Genomic DNA, 21,464 nt, shown 5'->3' on the forward strand with positions numbered 1-21,464 from the left:
GGTTAGTGCTATCCTATTGAAAACTGTCAGGCACTGACTATACTTCCTGTCTTCCTGTTGAAAAGGTAAGCATCTTGCCATATTGTAAACATGGCAAATTTTATCTCTGAAGGATACTGAAGCTATTTGAAGGGCCTACAGCCACTGGTAATCCTGCAAACAACCTGGCTGAAGGCAAATTCAAAATCAAATCTAGATGAAATGTACCAGATTAATTGTTTAAAGGAAAATACAGAATTAAGACTAAAGCATTTTTAGTATAGAACGACAGTTTTCCTTAATAATCCTCATATTCAACTATGTCATTCCCAGGTATAAAATAATGGGAAATGAAAGAGAACAAGAATCAGAAGACCAAGGAAATGGTTTCCTGGCGACTCATTTATTGAACACTAAGTGCCAGGCACTATTCTACACATTTGTCTTAAGCTATTTGATTCAATCCTTAAAATATACCTGTGAGGTTGCAACAATCATCCCCATGTAACCAAATAAACAACCTAGAGAAAAATCATGCAACTAGAAAGTAGTATGGACAAATTTTTAAATATAATTTCCACCCCCAGCAGTCTTTTTCCTACAGACATTAAATTAAATAAATTTTTTCCTATTGTCTATCAAGAGACAATATTATTCCTCATTCTGAAGTTTACTATAAAAATGTAATTACACTCATAATAAGAAAAGACACAGAAATCATGAAAAATGTCCCTTTTTTCCCAATTATCTCATTACAAATCTATTTTGTTAATTTTTCTCCAGACAAGTATAACAACTTGTTGAGAATTTATGTCACTAGTCTTACCCCCAGAAAAGAAAACCTGTCTACTACAATAATATGCTCACACATAAGCATTCAATAATGAATATTAAAAATAAATGTTCTCTCAACTCCCACTTCTAGTTAGGATGAAGAGAATTTCACTTCGAACATAACAACTAGAACAAACCACTTAATCTATAAAAATCACAGTTTTTCAAAACTTATCATAGAAGTAAAAATACAAAGAAACCTAAATGAACTAAAATCTAGAAAGTAATAAGCCCTTTAAGGAGATGAAAAGACTCATAGCTAACTTTCATTCCTGGTAGAATCCCAGGCAGGAAGACAAAGAACCTGCCATAGATATGAGAGGAGAAACATACTGAATTTTTTATTTACTTACTGACTTACTTACTTACTTATTTTTGCTGTTGGATTCCATTTGCTAGCATCTTTTTTTAATTTATTTTTTCAATTTTAATTTGTTATATGTGGCAGCAGAATGCATTACAATTCATATTACACATATAGAGCACAATTTTTCATATCTCTGATTGCACACAAAGTAGAGTCACACCATTCATGTCTTCATACATGTACTTAGGGTAATGATGTCTACTCATTCCACCTTCTTTCCTACTCACATGTGCCTTTCTTGCTCTCCCTCCCCTTTGCTCTATCTACAGATCATCTAATCCTCCCATTTCCCCCCGACTCCCAACTCCATTAAGAATCAGCATCCTTAAATCAGAGAAAATATTTGGAATTTGGTTTTTTTAGGAGTGGCTAACTTCACTTAGCATTACATTCTCCAATTCCATCCATTCACCAGTAAATGCCATGATTTTATTCTCTTTTAATGCTGGATAATATACCATTGTATGTGTATACATACATACACACAAACACACACACACACACACACACACACATATTCACATACACACAATGGAATATATATATATATATATATATATATATATATATATATATATATATATAACATTTTCTTTATCCATTCATATACTGAAGGGCATCTAGGTTGGTTCCACAGTTTAGCTACTGTGAATGGTGCTGCTATAAACATTGATGGGCTGTGTCCCTGTAGTATGCTGTTTTTAAGTCCTTTGGGTATAGACCGAGGAGAGGGATAGCTGGGTCAAATGGTGATTCTAATCCAAGTTTTCCAAGGATTCTCCATACTGCTTTCCAGTGGCACCAATTTGCAGTCCCACCAGCAATGTATGAGTGTGACTTTTCCCCCACATCCTCATCAACACTTACTGTTGTTTATATTCTTTTTTTTAATTGGTTGCTCAAAACATAACAATAATCTTGACATATATCATATTTCATACAGTTGATTCAAGTGGGATATGAATTCTTATTTTTATCATGTGTACAGATTGCAGGATCACATTGGTTACACATTCACATTTATATTCTTGATAGCTGCCATTCTGACTGGAGTAAGATGAAATCTTAGAGTAGTTTTGATTTGCACTTCTCTAATTGCTAGAGATGTTGAATATTTTTTCATATAATTATTGTCTGATTGTATATCATCTTCTGAGAAGTGTCTGTTCATGCAATTCCAATCAAAATCCCAATGACATTCCTCATAGATATAGAAAAAACAGTCATGAAATTCATCTGGAAAAATAAGAGACCCAGAATAGCTAAAGCAATCCTTTGCAAGAAGAGTGAAGCAGGTGGTACCAGACCTTAAACTGTACTACAGAGCAACAGTAACAAAAACAGCATGGTATTGGCACCAAAATAGATTGGTAGACTAATGGTACAGAATAGAGGATACAGAGACAAACTCACATAAATACAGTTATCTTATATTAGACAAAGGCTACAAAAACATACATTGGAGAAAAATACTTCAACAAATAGTGCTGGGAAAACTGGAAATCCATATGCAACAAAATGAGATTAAATCCATATCTCTCACCATGCACAAAATTCAACTCAAAGTGGATCAAGGACCTAGGAATTAAACCAGAGACTCTGCCTATTAGAAGAAAAAGTAGGCCCAAATCTACATCATGTCAGATTAGGCCCCAACTTCCTTAATAAGATTCCTATAGCACAAGAATTAAAATCAAGAATCAATAAATAGAATGGATCCAAACTAAAAAGCTTCTTCTCCGCAAAGGAAATAATCAGTGAGGTAAATACAGAGCCTACTTTTGGGGAGCAAATTTTTACCACATGCATATCAGATAGAGCACTAATCTCTAGAATATATAAAGAACTCAAAAATCTTAACACCAAAAAACAAAAAACAAATAACCCAATCAATAAATGGGCCAAGCGACTGAATATACTGAACTTTTGACAAACTTAAAATGGCCACACATGAGCTGGCATGATGAATTAGTAAACCGAGCCATCCCAGCCACAAATAAAACCTGCAACTAACTACCCATCTATTCTTTCCCACCAGCTCTTACCAAGTGAAGGTACATAAGAGTGCACACTAAAAGCCAAACAGAGCAGAAGCTGAGAGATACCCTCTCTGAAGTATGTTGGACCTTTTATTAATGCAAGGAAACAACCCACTGACACCAGGGGTGGGATAGAAGACATGACAGAAATTCCACACGGACACTAGGGTCTTTATCCAGTGCAAAGGAGAAGTTCCTTGAGGATGCTTCTGGGCTAGTACACATAAATTTTTTTGAGGTTTTCTTTTTCTTCAGTGAAGTGGCCTCTAGAGGCAAGGCAATAGGACAAGAGAAATCTAAATTGTAGAATGCAAAATACAGGACCGGATGGCAAAGAGAGCTCCCCAGCAATTCAAAAATCTGGTAGATATATAGCTAAGAGAGATTAACTATGGTTTGCTGTGGGTTTTGAAGCTGGAATTAGAATAAAAACTGAAGTATGTAAAAATAAGGAAATATTAAGAATGGAAATGAATGAAACAACAATAGAGAAAATCAACAAAGTATTTCTTTGAAAAGTCAATATCATTGATAAACTCCAGTAAGATTTATACTATTAAAAAGTATAAATACAAATTTCCAATATGAGGAATAAAAGAATATCACTAGAGATTCTACAAATATTTAAAGAATAATGGAGGCTTTAATATTAAAAAATTATGTCAATGAGTTTACAAACTGAGATGAAAACACACTTATCTTTTTACTGAGTAAAAAGAACTCAGTAGCTTGATTGAATAGGAGAGTCATTAGCTGTTTTACATTTGCTGAAATTGAGACATAGTTAATGGTTACAGGGCATTTGTTACACACAGGACTACCAACATTAGTTTAAAATTTAAAAAAATAGGTATAATTTTAAAATAACAAAAACTGACAATGTGTAAACTTAAATGTTCTTTGCAGACTTTCACAAATTCATCTACAACCTGTTCAGTGACAACTAGTTTAACCAATAGATCAGGCATTACATTGATTTGCCATCCTTAGACTTCATTTCTCCAAAGTTTTAAAGTTTTAACTTTCTTGTTGCTGTTACTTATAAGTATAATTGCATTTCATGACACCAAAATTAACTATAAACTTCTTTGAAAGGGAAAAAAAGACTGTCTTTATAATCCTGGAGTAGACTAAGATTTCTAAAATACAAAGAGTATTAATTGTAAATGAAGTAAATAAATAATAAATCAAATGCAGCTAAAATTTCTGCGAACCCAGATACCAATGAGAAAGTGACTAAGCAAATAGACTAGGAATAGCATTTGTAATGCATATAGATGACAAAGGAGGATATCCATAATATATAATGCATAATATATGAAAACATCTTATAAATCAATAATAAAAAGGCAAAGAACTCAATATTTTTAAATAGGTAAATGATGTAGACGTTTCACAAGTGAAGATATACAAATGGACAGCAAGTATAGGAAAATGTCTTGACCATCATCCCTCATCAGGGGAAAAGCAAATTAAAACCACAAGAGCACAGGTATTACTGGAATAGCAGGGAAAAGACCTCTGAAATTCATTTCTCCATAAAAAAAAAAGAGAACACTTGCACAAATTGTCAATAACTTTTTTAGAACTCTACAAATTAATGAAAGGCTTTGAATAGTCTAACGAGCATTTATCCAAGAAAAAAAGAGATGAACTTCAGTAAGAATAGTAAGCTCTGTGTGTAACTTGCCCTAATTCCATCCCTAATTTCTCAGCTTTATGATTGTATTGAAAACCAACCACCATGACCTGGCAACCACTTAAATGGAACAGTACAGTTTGGAGTGCTTCAAAAGCCCCATTCCCATAGAATTGTCCCTTCTTGGTCAGTCTGGCAGCTCCCTGAAAAATATCTACTGTTAAAATTTGTCTTTATTTAACCTACTCAGAGCTCATTGTGTGTAAATAGCATGACACCAGGGCATGTGTTCAAAAAATAAATAAATAAAATCAACTACAATTATTTAATGTCACAGCTGCATGAGGCACTGATACCAACTGGAACTAACAAAAGGAGGGGCAAAAACTTTGAAAAACTAGGAATGAGATAATCATAGAAGGCTTCAGCAGCTCTACTATATGCCTAGAAATCTAGAAGGCCATGCACAGCAAGGCCTAATTGCTTACCTCTGGCTGACCCTTGAGGGTTTGCACAAACAGAAGTAAAGTTAAAACACGATTATAAGCTGTTTGTGACAATGAAATCATATCCCCATGTAGAGCATAAAAGACCCTCAGCAATGGCCAAGAGAATTATTAGTTCAACACATTTAAGAAATCTCTTGTCTAATCATTAGCTTACTACTAAACCAACCGAGCAGAAACTTAAAGCACTGCACATGACAAAGAATTTGGAATTTAAAGAAATAGCTTACAAAAGCAAATAAACAAGGAGAAACAAGAAATCCTAGGAAAGGCAGAATCTGATTTCCAGAGCTGCCACATTATACTATTTTAAATATAAAAAATATGGTTCATAGGAAAAAAAAAGAGTCAATAAAAAACTGTTTCTGAGGAAGCCAGACATTTGACTTGGTAGACAAACACTTTAAATCAATCATTACAAATAAATTCTAGAATAAAATGAAATCATGTCTAAAGAATTAAAAGATAATGTGAGGATGACATCTCAAGAAAGAACATCAATAAAAATAGAAATTATTTCAAAAATCCAAATAAAAATTATGAACTTGAAAACATTTATAATACGTGAAATGAAAAAATTCACTAGAGAAACTCAAAAACAAATGTGAACAGGTAAAGAATCATTAACCTTAAAGATAGAAAAGTAAGTGATCAGAGAGAGGAAACAATTAGCAAACTTGAAAACAGGTCAACTCAGAGTATCTAGTCTCAGTAACAGAAAGAAAAATGAAGTTTCTGAGACCAGTAGGATATCATCAAGCTTATCAACATACAAATAAAGGAGTACTAGAAAGAAATAGATAGAAGAGAAAAAATAATGGCTAAAAAATTGCCAAACTAATGAAAATCATTAAATCTAAGTATCCAAGAAGCTCAACAAACTTCAAATAGGATGAACTCAGAAATTAGCACTGTTAATGTATTAGTCTGTTTTCCATTGTTATAACAAAATATCTAAGATAAAATAATTATAAATAAAATAGATTTATTTAGCCCACAGATTGGGAGACTGAAGATCCAAGATCAGGTGGCCCTATCTTTTCAGCATTTGGTAAGAGCCCCCTTGACTGTGCCATAACATGATAGGTAAGAACATTAGAAGAGAAATTCAAAAAGGAGGGTCCAGTCTTACTCTTTCTATAACAACCCATTCTCCAGGAAATTCATTCCAAAAGGCCAGAATTAATCTCCCCTCCAAAAGCAGTTCCCCAGTGACCTAATTATCACTCACTAGGACGCTTCTCTTAAAGGTTCGACCATCCTCCAGCACTCCCATATTAGGCACTAAGGTTCTAGGACATGAACCTTTGGGGGATAAACCACATCCAAACCATAGTACCTGTTATGGTTGGATGTGAGGTGTCCCCAAAAGCTCAGATGTGAGACAATGAAAGAGGTTTAGAGGAAAAATGATTGAGTTATGAGAGCCCTAAAGCAATCTGTGAATTGATCCCCTGACAAAATTAATTACGTGATAACAGAAGGAGGGTATGGTGTGGCTGAAAGAGGTGGGTCCCTGAGGGAATTCCTTCGGGGGGAGGGTGACATATTTGGTATCTGGTGAGTGGAGTCTCTCTCTGCTTCCTGATCATCATGTGAGCTATTTCTCTCCACCATACTCTTCTGCAATTATTATGTCCTGCCTCCTCTCAAGCCCTGAGGAATGGAGCCTGCTATCTATAGACTGAGAACTCTGAAACTGTGAGCCCCTAAATAAACTTTTCCTCCTTCACAATTGTCCCAGGTTATTCTTTTAGTCACAGCATTGAAAAAGCTTACTAAAACAGTACACATCCTAATCAAACTATCAAAAGCCAAAATGAGAATCTTCACAGCAGAGAGAAAAGTAACTCATTACATAGAGGATCCTTGATAAGATTAATAACTGACTTCTCATCAGAAAGTAGGGAGGCCAAAGGCAATATGGTGACATATTCAAAGTGCTCAAAAGAACTGTCAACCAAGAACTGTACACCCAGTAAAATTATCCTTCAAAATACAAAGAAGAAATTATGATATTTCCAGATCAACAAAAACAGAGAATTCTTTACTAGCTGACTTTCCCTATAAGAAATACTAAAGTCCTTCTTTCAGGCTGAAATGAAAGCATAATAAATAGTAAATCAAGTCTACACAAAGAAATTAAGACTGGCAAAGAAAATAATATAAGCAAATATAAAGACAGTATAAACATGTTTTTGTCCATTCTTTTCTTCTCCTATTTAACTTAAAAGACAACTTCATAAAGCAAAAATTATAAAACTGTAGACTTTTAATGTATAAAGATATAAGTTGTATAATAATAATAACACAAAGGGGGCTGTGGCACAGTGGTAGAGCCCTCACCTAGCATGTGCGAGGCCCTGGGTTCAATCCTCAGCACCACATAAAAATCAATAAATAAAGGTATTGTGTCCAACTACAACTAAAAAAAAACAAATATTAAATAATAATAATAATAACAACACAAAGGAGGTGGGAGAGAACAGACCTACATATACTGAAGCAAAGTTTTTTATACTATTAAAATTAAAGTTAGTATTAGCCTGAAAAAATTGCTTTAGGTGTTAATTGTAATCCCTAAGATGACCACTAAGAAAATATAATTAAAAAGAAAAAACCTAAAACATAGTAAAATAAAGGGGGAACAGAGTAGAGAAGACAGATGGCAAGGCCATTTAGGAGGTAGAGTCAATGTAATTTTGCATTAGATGAAAATAAGATTTCTTTGCTAAAGAGCACATAGTCTAGTGGAAAAATCTAAAGAGGAAAAAAAAAACATGTTCTATATTGTGCTCAATCACTGAAACACAGAAAAAAGAGAGTGTAAAGGTTAGACTAAGTCTAGATCAAAATAGCTAAGGATTTATCTTTGTTCCCAAGGTATAAGAAAGATGTTTTAAATTCTTGAGAAAAGAAATAAAATGATTTTGAGCAAAGAAATGGCAAGTCATTAGGAATAGTCAAATCAAAAGTACAATAGCACAATAAGATACCACTTTACATGCATAAGGATGGCTACAATCAAAATGATGGACAGTAAAAAGCAGTGATGATATTGAGAAATGAGAACCCTTATTCATTGTTGATGGGAATGTAAAATGGTACAGCTGCTTTGGAAACCATTTTGGTAATTGCTCAAAATGTTACAAAGGATTACCATATGACCTAGCAATTTCTCTCCTGGGTACATATGTAAGAAAATTGAAAACATATGTCCATATAAAAACTTCTACAACAGTATTACTCATAACAGACCAAAAGTGGAAACCAAATATCCATCAACTGATAAATGCATATACAAATTGTAAAATATTCATACAATGGAATATAATTCATCCATAGTAATACATACTATGCAAACAATGAACCTTGAAAATATGTTAAGTGAAATAAGCCAGATACAGAGGCCACATATTGTATGATTCCATTTATATAACATGTCCTGAATAGACAAACCCATAAAAACATAATGCGTAGTGATTACCACAGGTTAAGGTTGAAAAGGAAAAAATGGAGAGTAACTATTAATATGTAACCTTTCAGGGGTAATGACAATGTTCTAAAGTTAGTGGTGTGGCTGTACAACTCCTTGAATATGCTACTAATCAATAAACTATACACTTTAAAAAGTGAATTTTATGGTATATGAATTACATCTGAACAAAACTTATAAACAAAAACCACAATGTGTTACTATTTCATACCTAATAGAATAAGACACCAATGTTGGTAAGGATGTAGAATATCACTGTTAAAAGTAAATGGTACAGCCAAGTGTAGTGATGCATGCCTGTAATCCCAGTGGCTCTGGAGGCTGAGGCAGAAGGATCACAAGTTCAAAGCCAAACTCAACAATTCAGTGAGTCCCACAGCATAGCAAGACCCTGTCTCAAAATAAAAACAAAGAACTGGGGATACTGCTCAGTAATTAAGTACCCCTGGGTTCAATCCCTGGTACAAAAAAAAAATGGAAATAGTACAACTGATCAACTGATTTGGAGAATTATTTCCAGTGTGTTATAAACAGGTATCTATCCTATAATACATCAATTCAATTCCTAGTTTTCTACTCAAAAGAAGTGAAAATTTATGATCACAAGACTTGTACACAAATTTTCATAGTACCTTATTTATGACAATCTAAAAATGGAAGTCATCCAAAAATCTATTAACAGAAGAATGGATGAACACACACTGTGGTATTTTTTTACAATAAACTACTATTCAGCAATCAAAACAGATAGGTGCAGCCACATGGATGAACCTTAAATTCATTCTCTTGATGTAAAGAACTTAGATACACACACACAATCATACTGCATGACTCTACTTTTAAAAAGCTAAGGAGTAGGTAAAACTAATCTATCATGGCAGAAAAGACATCAGTGGTTTCCAAGTCATGATAAAGGCAAAGAGAACATTTGGAGGTTGTTACAGTTTGAATATGGAATATCCCCCAAAGGTTTATGTGTTGAAGACATGGTCCTCAGCTGGTGGCATTATTGGGAGGTAGTAGAAACTTTAGGAGTAAGACCTAGTTGGAGGAAGTAGGTCACTGAGGATCTATCTTGTTCTAGGCTGTATCCCTCTGCATCCCAGGCACCATGAGGTGGGTAGCTTCATTCTGCCACACTTATGTTCTGCCTTGCCATGGGCCCAAAACAATGGAGCTATCCAACCATAAAATGAAACCTCTGAAATCATGAGCCAAATAAATCTTTCCTCCTTTAATCTGAGTTTATGTCAGGTATATTGTCACAGAGATGGAAAGCCAAGGTTTATAAAATTGTCAAAACTAACCAAATAAACATTTGAAATCTATGCATTTTAGTAGATGTAAACTTTATCCCAAGTTTTTTTTTAAGGGTAGTGAGAAAAACTAATGTTTCTACTAAATAGTCATGAATAAAGAAAGTAATAGGATGTCTTGGATAGGTTTTAAATACTCCAGAACCAAAAAAAAAAAGAGGTTCAGGTTAAAGATTGGCATAATATTAATAAACTAGATCATACACTTTTTTAATATTCTCTCTAGGTTGTGTTTGTTTGAAAATTCCCATTAAAAAGTTTAAAATGTATTCATTCATAAATAAATATTTCTTACTGTAGTTCTGTGGCACAAGTTCTGGGTTCTTAGGAGTTCTCAACTTATAGGATACATCCCCAATATTAACAGTATCACCTAAAAAGAGAATAAAGAAAACACACATTACAAGGGACAAGTGACATATACCATGCCTTTATCAACAATGATTCTCCTGACCCACAGAGAGGACATCACAGAAATGTACTACACATATGACTATGTTAAAGGCAGTGCATTCAAAAACTTCTGTCCACAGTATAAATTATATCAGGGAGAAATGAAGTATTATTAAAATTCACATTTCAAATTTGGGTTAGCAAAAAAAGATGAAGCACAATACAATATTAACCATTTTGTCTTTTCATTAATAGTAATGCTAACATAGGCAATAATAATACAGAAGATGTATGTTATTTAAGAGTATCCAAAGCATGAATAGTTGAATTTTTAACACATATCCTCAACCTTTTTATATCTTTATACATCCTTATTTTACTACGTACAATTTCAGGTTCTCTAGCAATCCACCTCAAACTTTAATATTTCTAGATCCATATTAAAAGAACAAAACTCTAAGTGACATAAATGCCAAGAATCTCAACATGAAACAAGTAGAAAAAGAACTACAAAAGTTCTCAGTAACTTCTATACTTTCAATTTTTTAAACTAACATTAATTTATGACTGATTTTCTAAAGTGCAGGACTAAACCAAATAATCGCTCTCTGCTTTGTCCTAACAGCAAGTTAGGCATACTGCACCTGGAACTTCGGACACGGTTCAAAGACACTCAAAAAGTAGTTGTGGAAAATTCATATTTCAGAATGGCCAGTTTATAACTAGTCAGGTACTCTAGAGACTAAGAACTTAAATCATGGTGATAATAACAACCATCTTCAGTCTCTGGTCTTCACACTTTCAAAGACCAGTAGCAACATCATCACCTGAAAATTATTAAAAATGCAAATATTCAGGCCCCCCAGAACACTGAATCAGTATTGTCCAGCAATCTGCTTCAGCAAGCCCTCCAGGTCATTTTTAATGCAACTTTGAGAACCACTGGTCTTTAAATTCTAATATCCTCAAAAATGTAGTGGTCAGTAGGGTCTCACAGTACAACCTTAACTACTTCCAGGCATTGGCTGATAGATTATGCTACCCTATTTTTCTTAGTGCAAGGAAAACATAAATTAGCTACTTTCTAAAGTATCTGTTTTTAAAGTATAACCTTCCTTACAAATATAAGAGAGATACTTACTGGCTTTTATTACAGAACAGTTATAAAGAATTATAGCTGTGTCATTTTCAAATGAGAATCCTTCATAAATATTATTTCAATTCTTAAAAAGACTATAATTATCTGGCAGCTCATTTTCCCCTTTAACCATGTGAAGATAGAGGTAAAAGGTGTCAACATGAACCAAAAAGTTGGCCCTCACTAAAACATCTAATCAGTTGGCACCTTGATTTTGGAATTTCTAAACCCCAAACTGTGAGAAATAAATTTCTGTTGTTTCTGAATAATCCAGTTTATGAAATTTGTTATAGCAGCCCAAGCAGACTAAGACATCTCTTGATAGGTTTTTTACAAAAAAAATTTTAACTTAATATTAAATAACGGGAATCACAAAATAAAACATGGTATATCTATAACTTTTTTACTGAGGTTTTTTTTAAAGTAGTAAAATTTTCCTCAGTATTTAGAACTGCACTTTTGATCTTCCCATCAAAAAGCTCAACTCAGTATTCCCATTCTGCTAATGGCTACTTCTTCCTTCCAGCAGTTCAGACCACAAAGCTTGGAGTCAAGAAATTCTTAATTTTTCTCTTTCATACCCTAATCCATGGTAGTCCAAAAAGCCTTCTCTCACATATCTTGACAGATTTCCTGTTTCAATCCTTGCTCCCCTACAGTCTAGTCTCAATAGAGTAGCTATAGTGATTCTAATAAAATATGCATCAATACCAATCCTCTGGTCAATCCTCCATTCTTTGCAATAGCCTACAGGCATATTTTTAATCTAGCTCCCCCGGTTTCCTCTCTGACTTCATCTCCTATAATTTTTCTCTGCACTCATCCTACTCCAGCCACAACTGGTCTGTCTCCTCCCTATTTCTTGTTTCTGCGCTGGATTTTTCTACTAACTAAAATGCTTTACCGAGCATATGGATTTGTCAATCAGAGACCTTGAAAGAAACAGATGGAATGTTGTTACATTTAAATTGAGTAACTGAAAAGAGTATGATCAAGAAACGATTAACAAAGGTGAGGGCAGAAAAATAATAAGAATAATGCAATACCCTGGGACTAGCCATAACAGAAAACCATGACGACCTCTAGGCCTAAAAAGCCAGAAGAGCAAGCAAGGAAAGAAGGAAACTAGATAAAGCAACATCCTAACCTCTTTCTCCGTGGAAGAAAACAGCAAAACCATGGTGATGACCTGGGCAACAAGGGAGCTAGAGAATAAATATGAAGGAAAAAGAAGAAAAAAAAACTTGACAGAAAAGTAGAAATAGACAAATTCACAATCATCTAAATAATTTAAAGTACTTCTCCAGAAATTGATGGAAGGAACAGGGGGAGAAAGTAATACAGACGTTAGGACAATTGCTTCTTAGTCTTTTGGCTAAGATTAAGTATCAAAGGTAAGGGCAGAGAAGAGTATTGATCTGAAATTACTAATATTCACTTGATGTACAAAAACTTTTTGGAACATTACACCCAATGACAGCATATTACAAGTTCTTTTTAAATGTACATGGAAAATTCACCCAAGTATATCATAAACTGGACCATGAAGCAAGTCTTGATAAATTTCAAAGGACTAAAACCATAGAGTATGCTTTCTGGCCACAGTGAAATTAAACTAGAAATCAAATCAAAAAGGTATCTGAAGATCCCCAAGCATTAGAGCAACAAGCAAGAGGCTTCTAAAAAATGTAAATTAACTTAGTAAACTATTTGAAAACCTAACTTAATATACTTTTATATTAACTGAGTCTTAGCCAGACACACCAAGCCCAGCTTCAGTCAACACAGGTTGTCAACTGATCAAACCATGGGCAAATAAGGCAAACAGTAAGCTATAATCCATCAAGTTCTTTCTGAACTGCACTTGTTTCTTGTCCATAAGTGCTGCTTGCCCATATTGCTATGTGAACCTCTCTGAAACTTTTCTGGTTCTAGAGCTATCTGATTTGTCAATCATTCATTGCTCTAAGTTAAACTCTTAAATTTGATTTGTATGAAGTTTTTAACAAGCTTTGACAAAGAAGTTGATTTAGTTCATAGTTTCTCAAACGTGGCACTATTGACATTTTGGATAGATACTTCTTTATTGTGACAGTGTTATAGTTTAGATATTAAGTGACCCAAAAGCTCATGTGTGAGACAATGCAAGAAAGTTTAGAGGTGAAATGATTGGATTATGAGAACCTTAAGACAGTCCGTGAATTAATCCTCTCATAGGGATTAACTTGGTGGCAACTATAAGCATGTAAGGTGTGTCTAGAGAAAGTATTTCATAGGGGGCATGCCTTTGGGATATATATTTTGTTCCAAGAGAGTGGAGCTGTCTCTTTCCTGGTGCCATGTTCCCAGGTGTTTTCCTCCACCACACTGTTCTGCCAAAATGTCCTGCCTTATCTTTGGACCAGAGCAATGGAGTTGGCCATCTAGAGTCAGCCATCTATGTTCAGAGACCTCGGAAACTGGGAGCACCAAATAAACTCTTCCTCTTTAAAATTGTTCTTGTCGGGTCTTTTGGTCACAGCAGCAAAAAAGCTCACTAAAACAGAGGAGTTGTCCTGTGTATTATAGAATGTTTAGCAGTATCACTGGCCTCCACACACAAAATGACAGTAGTAGCCCTCCCTCATGGTTCTGACAACCAAAACCATCTCCAGACCTTGCCAAATGTCCCCTGGGGGAGGGGAATCACCTCAGGTTAAGAACAAATGGGTCAGTGGCACCGTTTTTTAATATACAAAACTGAGACCCAAGAGAAAACCAAATATATCAATTTCCATCTTGGTCTATGTGTTCCTGGTATGGGTCTTCCTAATGATTTGTACGTTTACAACTCTTCTGGAATATTTCTGCTAAATTCTTTAATATATAAACACTATCAAAAGATCCTCAGAGTCAAAATGTCCTATTGCAGGGTCAAAATAGTTAATAATTTCCCAAGGTTCAATACCAAGTCAATATAGAATTAAGACCTAAACCAAAGTATAGTTCTTTTCCCTTTATACTGGATTTCTCAGTTTAAGCCAGAGTTCTATATTTTCCCTCCCCAGTGTCATTTATTACTATTTCTATTATAGCCCAAAGGTGTAATCTCAAAATCACAAAAATGTTTATAAATGGACATTTATTTCACTGTTTATATGTTTTAAAATAGACAATCTACATATCCAAGAATGAGAAACCAATAAGATAAATTATGTGGATAAATACATTAATTTAATAATTCCTATTTTAAATGATCATGCATGGCAATATTATGTTGATATATTCACAACAATGTGTCACAAAACACATATCCCATTTTTCAAACGATGTTTTTGCATAAATGTTTTATTATAGTGAGATCAATAAAACTTGATAGGATTAACAGCAAAAAAGTGACAATTGGGGCTTGGATTGTGGTTCAGTGGTAGAGTGCTTGCCTAGCATGTGTGAGGCACTGGGTTCAATTCTCAGCACCACATATAAATAAACAAAATAAAGTCCATTAACAACTAAAAAAATATTTTTAAAAAGTTGACAATTATAAATTTGGGTGAGAGGACTGTTTAGGGGATTTGTATTTTCCAGTTTTCTATAATGAATATAGATTGATTATGCAAAAGTATTTTGAAGTATTTCTATAAACATTTAATTCATACACAGAAGTCATAAAGAAAAAGCAGTGAATCCATTAATAATTGTGTTGAAAGAGAGCACTAAATGTCACAGTGGATTTACATAGTTGTGTTTCTGAGTTTCTCATTTTATTTCTAGTATATTTGAATCCATTTCACATCAGAGTCCTACTGAACCAACTTACTTGGCTCCATCTGTGAAAACACTACAATATTCTTTATTGAAAACTCTGCAGTAGATAACCTCCTTGTTAACTAACCCCTCTGTTTCTAAAACCAAGAGACACTACTACTAATAGAAGTGTAAAGGGATAAAGAATTTACAAATTGAAGATACTTACTCTATCTAAAAACAAAGAATGAAAAACAGTGGCTTTGGGATTTTGTGTTGTTTTGTTTTTCCATAAATGACCTATCTTTCTTCTTATCAGGCTTAGTAAAGTTTCTATCTTGAGAGCCAACAACGCAATCATAGCTTCTCACACTGGTTCTCTGATCTTTAACCTAGTAAGCCACTGAAGGCTTATTAAATACAATGTGTTGGCAGGCCCCAAAGCAACATAATGATAAATAAGACATAAAGTCCAGGGGAAAGAAGAATATGTTATTTATGTACTTTGCTGTGTACTTTTTTTCCCCAAAACTGCTAAGGAAGCAATGTCAATTATAAAGAGGAGTTAGTAAGTTACTGGTCACATATATCAGCGCAGCTCAGAGCCTCTTTTCCTTTTCATTATAAATATGAATCCATTATGAACTACTGTTTTTTTTTTTTTTTGTTTTTTTTTTTTTTTACATTTGTCAACATATGACCTCTGGTTCCAAATAGGCCACTCCAACCTGGAAGGCCTTGCCCTAATATGTCAGGGTAGCCAAGAACTGCCTTCTGTTTCCCTGGCTCATAACTTTTCTTACTTGAGCCCAGATCTCTGGTAAGTTTCCAGGTGCATGGATCCACATGCCTCAAACCTTCAGCATTACAAATCTTTGTAGCAGCAAGACAACTTAGGTCAACATACTGTACTTCTTGTGTTCTGATTCTGCCAAAGTCAATGGCTGAGTCTAAGAAGTTAAACTGTTATTCACATATCTGTGACTTGCATTTGAAACAACGCCTATACTTTGAATTGTTGAACATAACACAAATTTTGAGGACATTTACCACCATCTATATAATACAGACTTAAAATTTACATTCACATGTGTTTCTAATATTTTTACAATCAACAAGTATTATTCAGGTATAGAGAGTAACTTCTATTTTTAAAAATGTGTCAATTAACTCTACTCCATCTGCCTATCCAGATACTTCTGAACCTAAAAGTAACTGATTTCATTTCTTCTAAAGCCACTGAAGCAGAATAACTTTCACCTAGCTAAGAATGTATAATACTAATAATATATGTACTGAATTGCAAGTTGAATCCTCACAACAACCCTATCTTCCTAACCTCATTTTACAGTTAAAATTGGAACACAAGTAACCTACCTTCAAGTCCTCACAGCTAGATAGTGCAGAAGTGGATTCCAACCAAGACTGATTAGCTCCAAAACCCAAGGTATAGATTATGCTACATGCCTGCCCTTGACCTCTGCCTTTAGGATAGAGGAGCAACAAACAACAAATAACATAACAAATAAAAACAAAACAAATATTCTAGACACCACAACTGGAGAAAGGCAAACTCTGAATTTCAGTTCTGCTGGAAGCATTTGTTCAATGAATGAATGAATGAACGGGAGATAAAACTGACTCATTTCTTGGGAAGAAAAAGTATTAGGTGAAGAGAGAAAGCAAGAGGAACAATGAAATCTACGATTTCATAGTGAAAACCTCCATCATTCTAAGCAACAATGACATTGACAAAATTTTTCCTAGAAATAACTTAAACATTGAAGAACAGCAACATACATCTCTTCCCTTAATCATCACAAACACTCAAATTCCAATATAAAACAAAAAGGATTCCTGAAACCACCTCAAGTAGAGACAAAAAAAAAAAAATGCCAAGTTTAGAAATCAGAGCATGTAGTTCTAGAGTAGTCACTAGTTGTGTGATCTGTAGCAAATCACAACAACACACAAACACACCACACACACATACACACACATTTAGTGTTTAGGCTAAATGAACCTGTGATTTTCAGCTCTAAGAATTTTTTTTTTTTATGTGGAACTTGGAAAGACTAGTATAGATCTCGAAAAGATTTGTGGAGATATATCACACCGTCAATTATGGGTTCTTTGACCAGAATGTATGCTTTTACTCAATGTCAAGCCCTGCAGGGAATACGGCATAGCTATATGGCATAGCACTATGGCTTCCAGGCCCAAGCCTTTGGGGACACTCAGAAAGCAAGGTCAATTCTAGCTTTCAAAAACTTGCAAGGCTGCTGCATTAACCTCTACATGTACTATAATTCAAGTCAGATTTCTGGGGGTAAACGCGCCAGTGGAGGAGGAGAACAGGTCATCAGGATCTTTAGTCCAGACCCTCAAGTTACAGAATGAAGCCCAGAGAGTGCCAGCGCTTTGCCCCACATTACGCAGCAGTTAGCAGAGAGATCGGACGAGAACTTAGATCTCTTAGCAACCTTGACAGCAAGCGCTCCAGCCGAGTGCCGCGAGGCAGCAGCCGGCAGAGGCCCGGACCCAGCGCAGGCTGCAGGGAGCACGGCGGGGGCGCCTGGGTTACCTGTGTCTGCCCCCGCCCCGGCGTGCAGCAGTCTGACCTCCGGCCGCTGCCCATCGCTGCCCGGCCTGGCCCGCACCACCTGCCGCAGCAGCAGTCGCACACGCCTCGAGGCCGAGGCCCCGCGGCCGCCCGGCGCTCCGAGGAGCAGGAGGCGGGATTGCATGGAGCCGGGGTCCTGCCAGGGACAGCTAAGGGTCCCAGGCCCAACCGCGTCCCGGGACCACAGCGAGAACCGGTGCGGCAAGAGGCACAGGAAGCGACACCACGCTGAGTCCGCCGGAAACTCCTTCCCCCGGCTTGGCCGGCTCAGCCCTCTCTGCCCGGCCCACCGGGGCGGAGAGCGCCCGCGGAGCGCTAGCTCGTGGAGCCGGCTTGGGCACCCCGGCTGCCGGACCTCCGCTCCTGCGCACCTCGCCTCCCCAGCGACCCCTCACCTGGATTCTCCAGGCCTGCCTCCAGTCGTTGCCCTGTCGCCCCATAAACTCTGGGGAGTTCAGAAAATGCTGAAGGGTTTTAGGAGCATCGGAATTCAGATAACTCGCACTGGCTTCATTTCTCGGTCTTATTGTAATGCGCTTTACCCGTGTGTTGCTTCAAATCCTTTTTGGGAATTGAGAAAACATGCATGAGATTATGGGAACTTTCGCCCATGTTGATTCATTGTAACCATACCAGTGTTTCCATACAATAACTGAAAGCCTTAACCTTTGGAGGTTTTGTTGTTTCTGTTTCTGTATGTTTTATTATCCCTTCCTAAAATCCGAGTGAAATTTTTACATTGTGATGGTATATACTGCTAAACTATCAGAAAGGATCCAAATCAAGCTCTTTTCAGTCATGCAGCAATACAAGAGTTATATAAACATAACTTGTATCTCTAGTAGGAGAAAAGTAGGGCACTGGCTAAGGCAGCCTCCTTTTCATACATTCCAAAAGCAGAAATGGTCCTATCACAAAGCAGAGGAAGCCTAATGTAATTATACTACATCACCAAAATGTCAGGAGTGAATTGACCAAGGCAGAAAAGTTATCAAGTTCTACAAACATCCAACAAAGAGAGCAGGCCTCACTTTTAGCTAAAGGCCTTGCTAATTCTAAAGCTGCCACTATCTTTAAATACATATTGAACACCTACCTATATACCTATCTCACAAGCATATAAATCTATGATAGATGCTGAGAAGAAAGTGATTGAGATGAGGCTGTAAAATAGAAGCTGGGCTGAGTAAAGAAGGCTTTATGCATCCTGCTCAAGGACTGGGACTTGAGTAATGAAGGCTGACACAGGCTTCTAACTTAGTTAGGGAGATGGTGAAAATAAAGATAATAAATACTCACTTAATATATTACAACATGGTTTCATTAGTATCTTATTTATTCTTCACAACCACCCTAGGAGACTGCTAGAAGATATGACATAGATGTAGGTAGGATACAAGCTTATAAAATGCTTTGCTCACTTTGAGCACATACTATGTGACAAAGATTGTGCTAAGCACTTTAATGAATTATTTCACAGAATGCTTTTATTGAGGTACTATTTAATTCCCCTTTTACAGATGAAGAAACTGAGGCTGAAAGAGTTAGATACACTTGGTCAAGACATCTATGTTTAATGTCAACAGAACCCAGTACACATCTGAAAGAATGGAGAAAAAAACTAAGGCAGTTAGCAAAATGATTGATATAAGCACTAAGAGCTCTTAGAGATAATGGGGAGGGGGGACAATGAGGAGATTGATATGGGTTTGAGCACCCAGTCATTCAACCACATTTATTAAACAACTATTGTATAAACAGGACCTTGCTAGGTACTGTAAAATAAAGGGCTTGCATGAAGTATAGAAGACAGACATACAAATAAAGAATTACATAATATAGTGAGACATGTGTAGGAGATTTAGCCTCAAGATACTCTAAGGCACAGTGTCACACCTAGGAAAGGTCAGTGAGGGTTTTCAGAGTAGGCGATGTTCGAGATGGTTCTTAAAGGATATACATGAGTAGATCAACCGAACAACTTGTCCCTCAGATGTTTTCAATTGAAGGATTTGCTCCTGGATATTTGTACTAAAACCAGGGTCTCATTAAATTGCCAAGGCCGGCCTTGAACTTGGAATCCTCCTGCTCAGCCTTTCAAGTAGCAGAGATTATAGGCATGTGCCACCATGCCCACCTATCACCATATACTCTTGCATTATGTTTATTTATTACTTTTCTCAACTGAGTCACCTATTTTTATTTTTTGAATTAAATATATTTATCAACATACTTAAAACCATAAGAATTTTACATATCAATGGGATACCATGTGATTGGGGCGGGGGGGGGGGTCAAGTACCAGGGATTGAACTCAGGGGCACTCAACCACTGAGCCACATCCCCAGGTCTATTTTGTATTTTATTTAGAGATGGGGTCTCACAGAGTTGCTTAGTGCCTCGTCTTTGCTGAGGATGGCTTTGAACTCACAATCCTCCTGTCTCAGCCTCAGGAGCCTCTGGGATTACAGGCATGTGCCACTGAGTCCAGCCACATGATATTTTGATACATCACAGCTATCTATTTTTAAAAGTGAGGAGCAATAAGTCTAGGTGCATTGATTTAAAATGACATTTAGGATATATTATTAAGTTACCAAAGCAAGCAGAGTACTGGGCATGATAGAACAAATAGTAAAAGGCATAACAATAAGAATAGGCATGAGGGCTGGGGTTGTAGCTCAGTAGTAGATCACTTGCCTTGCAGGCACGTGTCAGTCACTGGGGTTGATTTGCAGCACAACATTAAAAAAAAAAAAAGTCTCATCAACAAGTAAAAAAATAAAAAATAAATTTAAAAAAGTCTAAAGAAAGAATAGCCATAAATAGTAAAAGGAAAAGAAATGTAATGTACATCCCCTTTCATGCATATGTTGATATGCGTTATGTAAGTGTACAGAACAGTGTGGTGCATCATGCACAGGAGAGTTATCATGGTTACCTCAGCAGGGTGGAGGATGGCATAAGAAAAACTTTGATTTCCTTCAGTGTTATATTAAATTACAAAAAAATAACACATTTGTTGTAATGAATGCAAGTTCAAACAAGTGTCTGTTATTTCTGTAATTTAAAAAAGAAGGAAGAGAAGCCACTGTATCAATGGGCAGTACGCCCCTTAGAAAATGCCTAATAACACAAATATTATTGCCCAACTTAAGATGAAAAAAAATGTTTGTGAATATCAGACAGGCAGCAATTTATAAAAAGAGACTTGATAAGAAAGATGAAAATCATCTTAAATATTGCTGAGGATGAAGGTGGAAACTGGTACAGTTATTCTGGGATACAATATGACAACTTGTATCAGGGACCTAGATACACCCCTCTAGGACTCTAGCTTACTAAAATAGATGTTACTGTAGTCTTGGAGTGAGGAAGTTTTCCGAAGCATTATTTATGACACTAAAA

General features: G+C 35.8%; 1 protein-coding gene across 1 annotated transcript in view; it reads right to left on the reverse strand.

Annotated features, from left to right (window-relative positions):
- Positions 1-18,289, reverse strand: part of Vwa8 (von Willebrand factor A domain containing 8) — a 394,300-nt gene extending 376,011 nt beyond the window's left edge. The window contains exons 1-2 of the mRNA XM_071611473.1: positions 18,018-18,289; positions 10,472-10,549 (exon numbers count right to left, since the gene is read on the reverse strand). Coding sequence (XP_071467574.1) covers positions 10,472-10,549; positions 18,018-18,180 — 241 coding nt within the window. The 5' untranslated portion in view covers positions 18,181-18,289. The remainder of the gene's footprint in view (positions 1-10,471; positions 10,550-18,017) is intronic.
- Positions 18,290-21,464: the final 3,175 nt, after the last annotated feature.

This window comes from Marmota flaviventris, chromosome 4 (genome assembly GCF_047511675.1).
Source record: "Marmota flaviventris isolate mMarFla1 chromosome 4, mMarFla1.hap1, whole genome shotgun sequence".
In the NCBI taxonomy this organism is placed as follows: domain Eukaryota; kingdom Metazoa; phylum Chordata; class Mammalia; order Rodentia; family Sciuridae; genus Marmota; species Marmota flaviventris.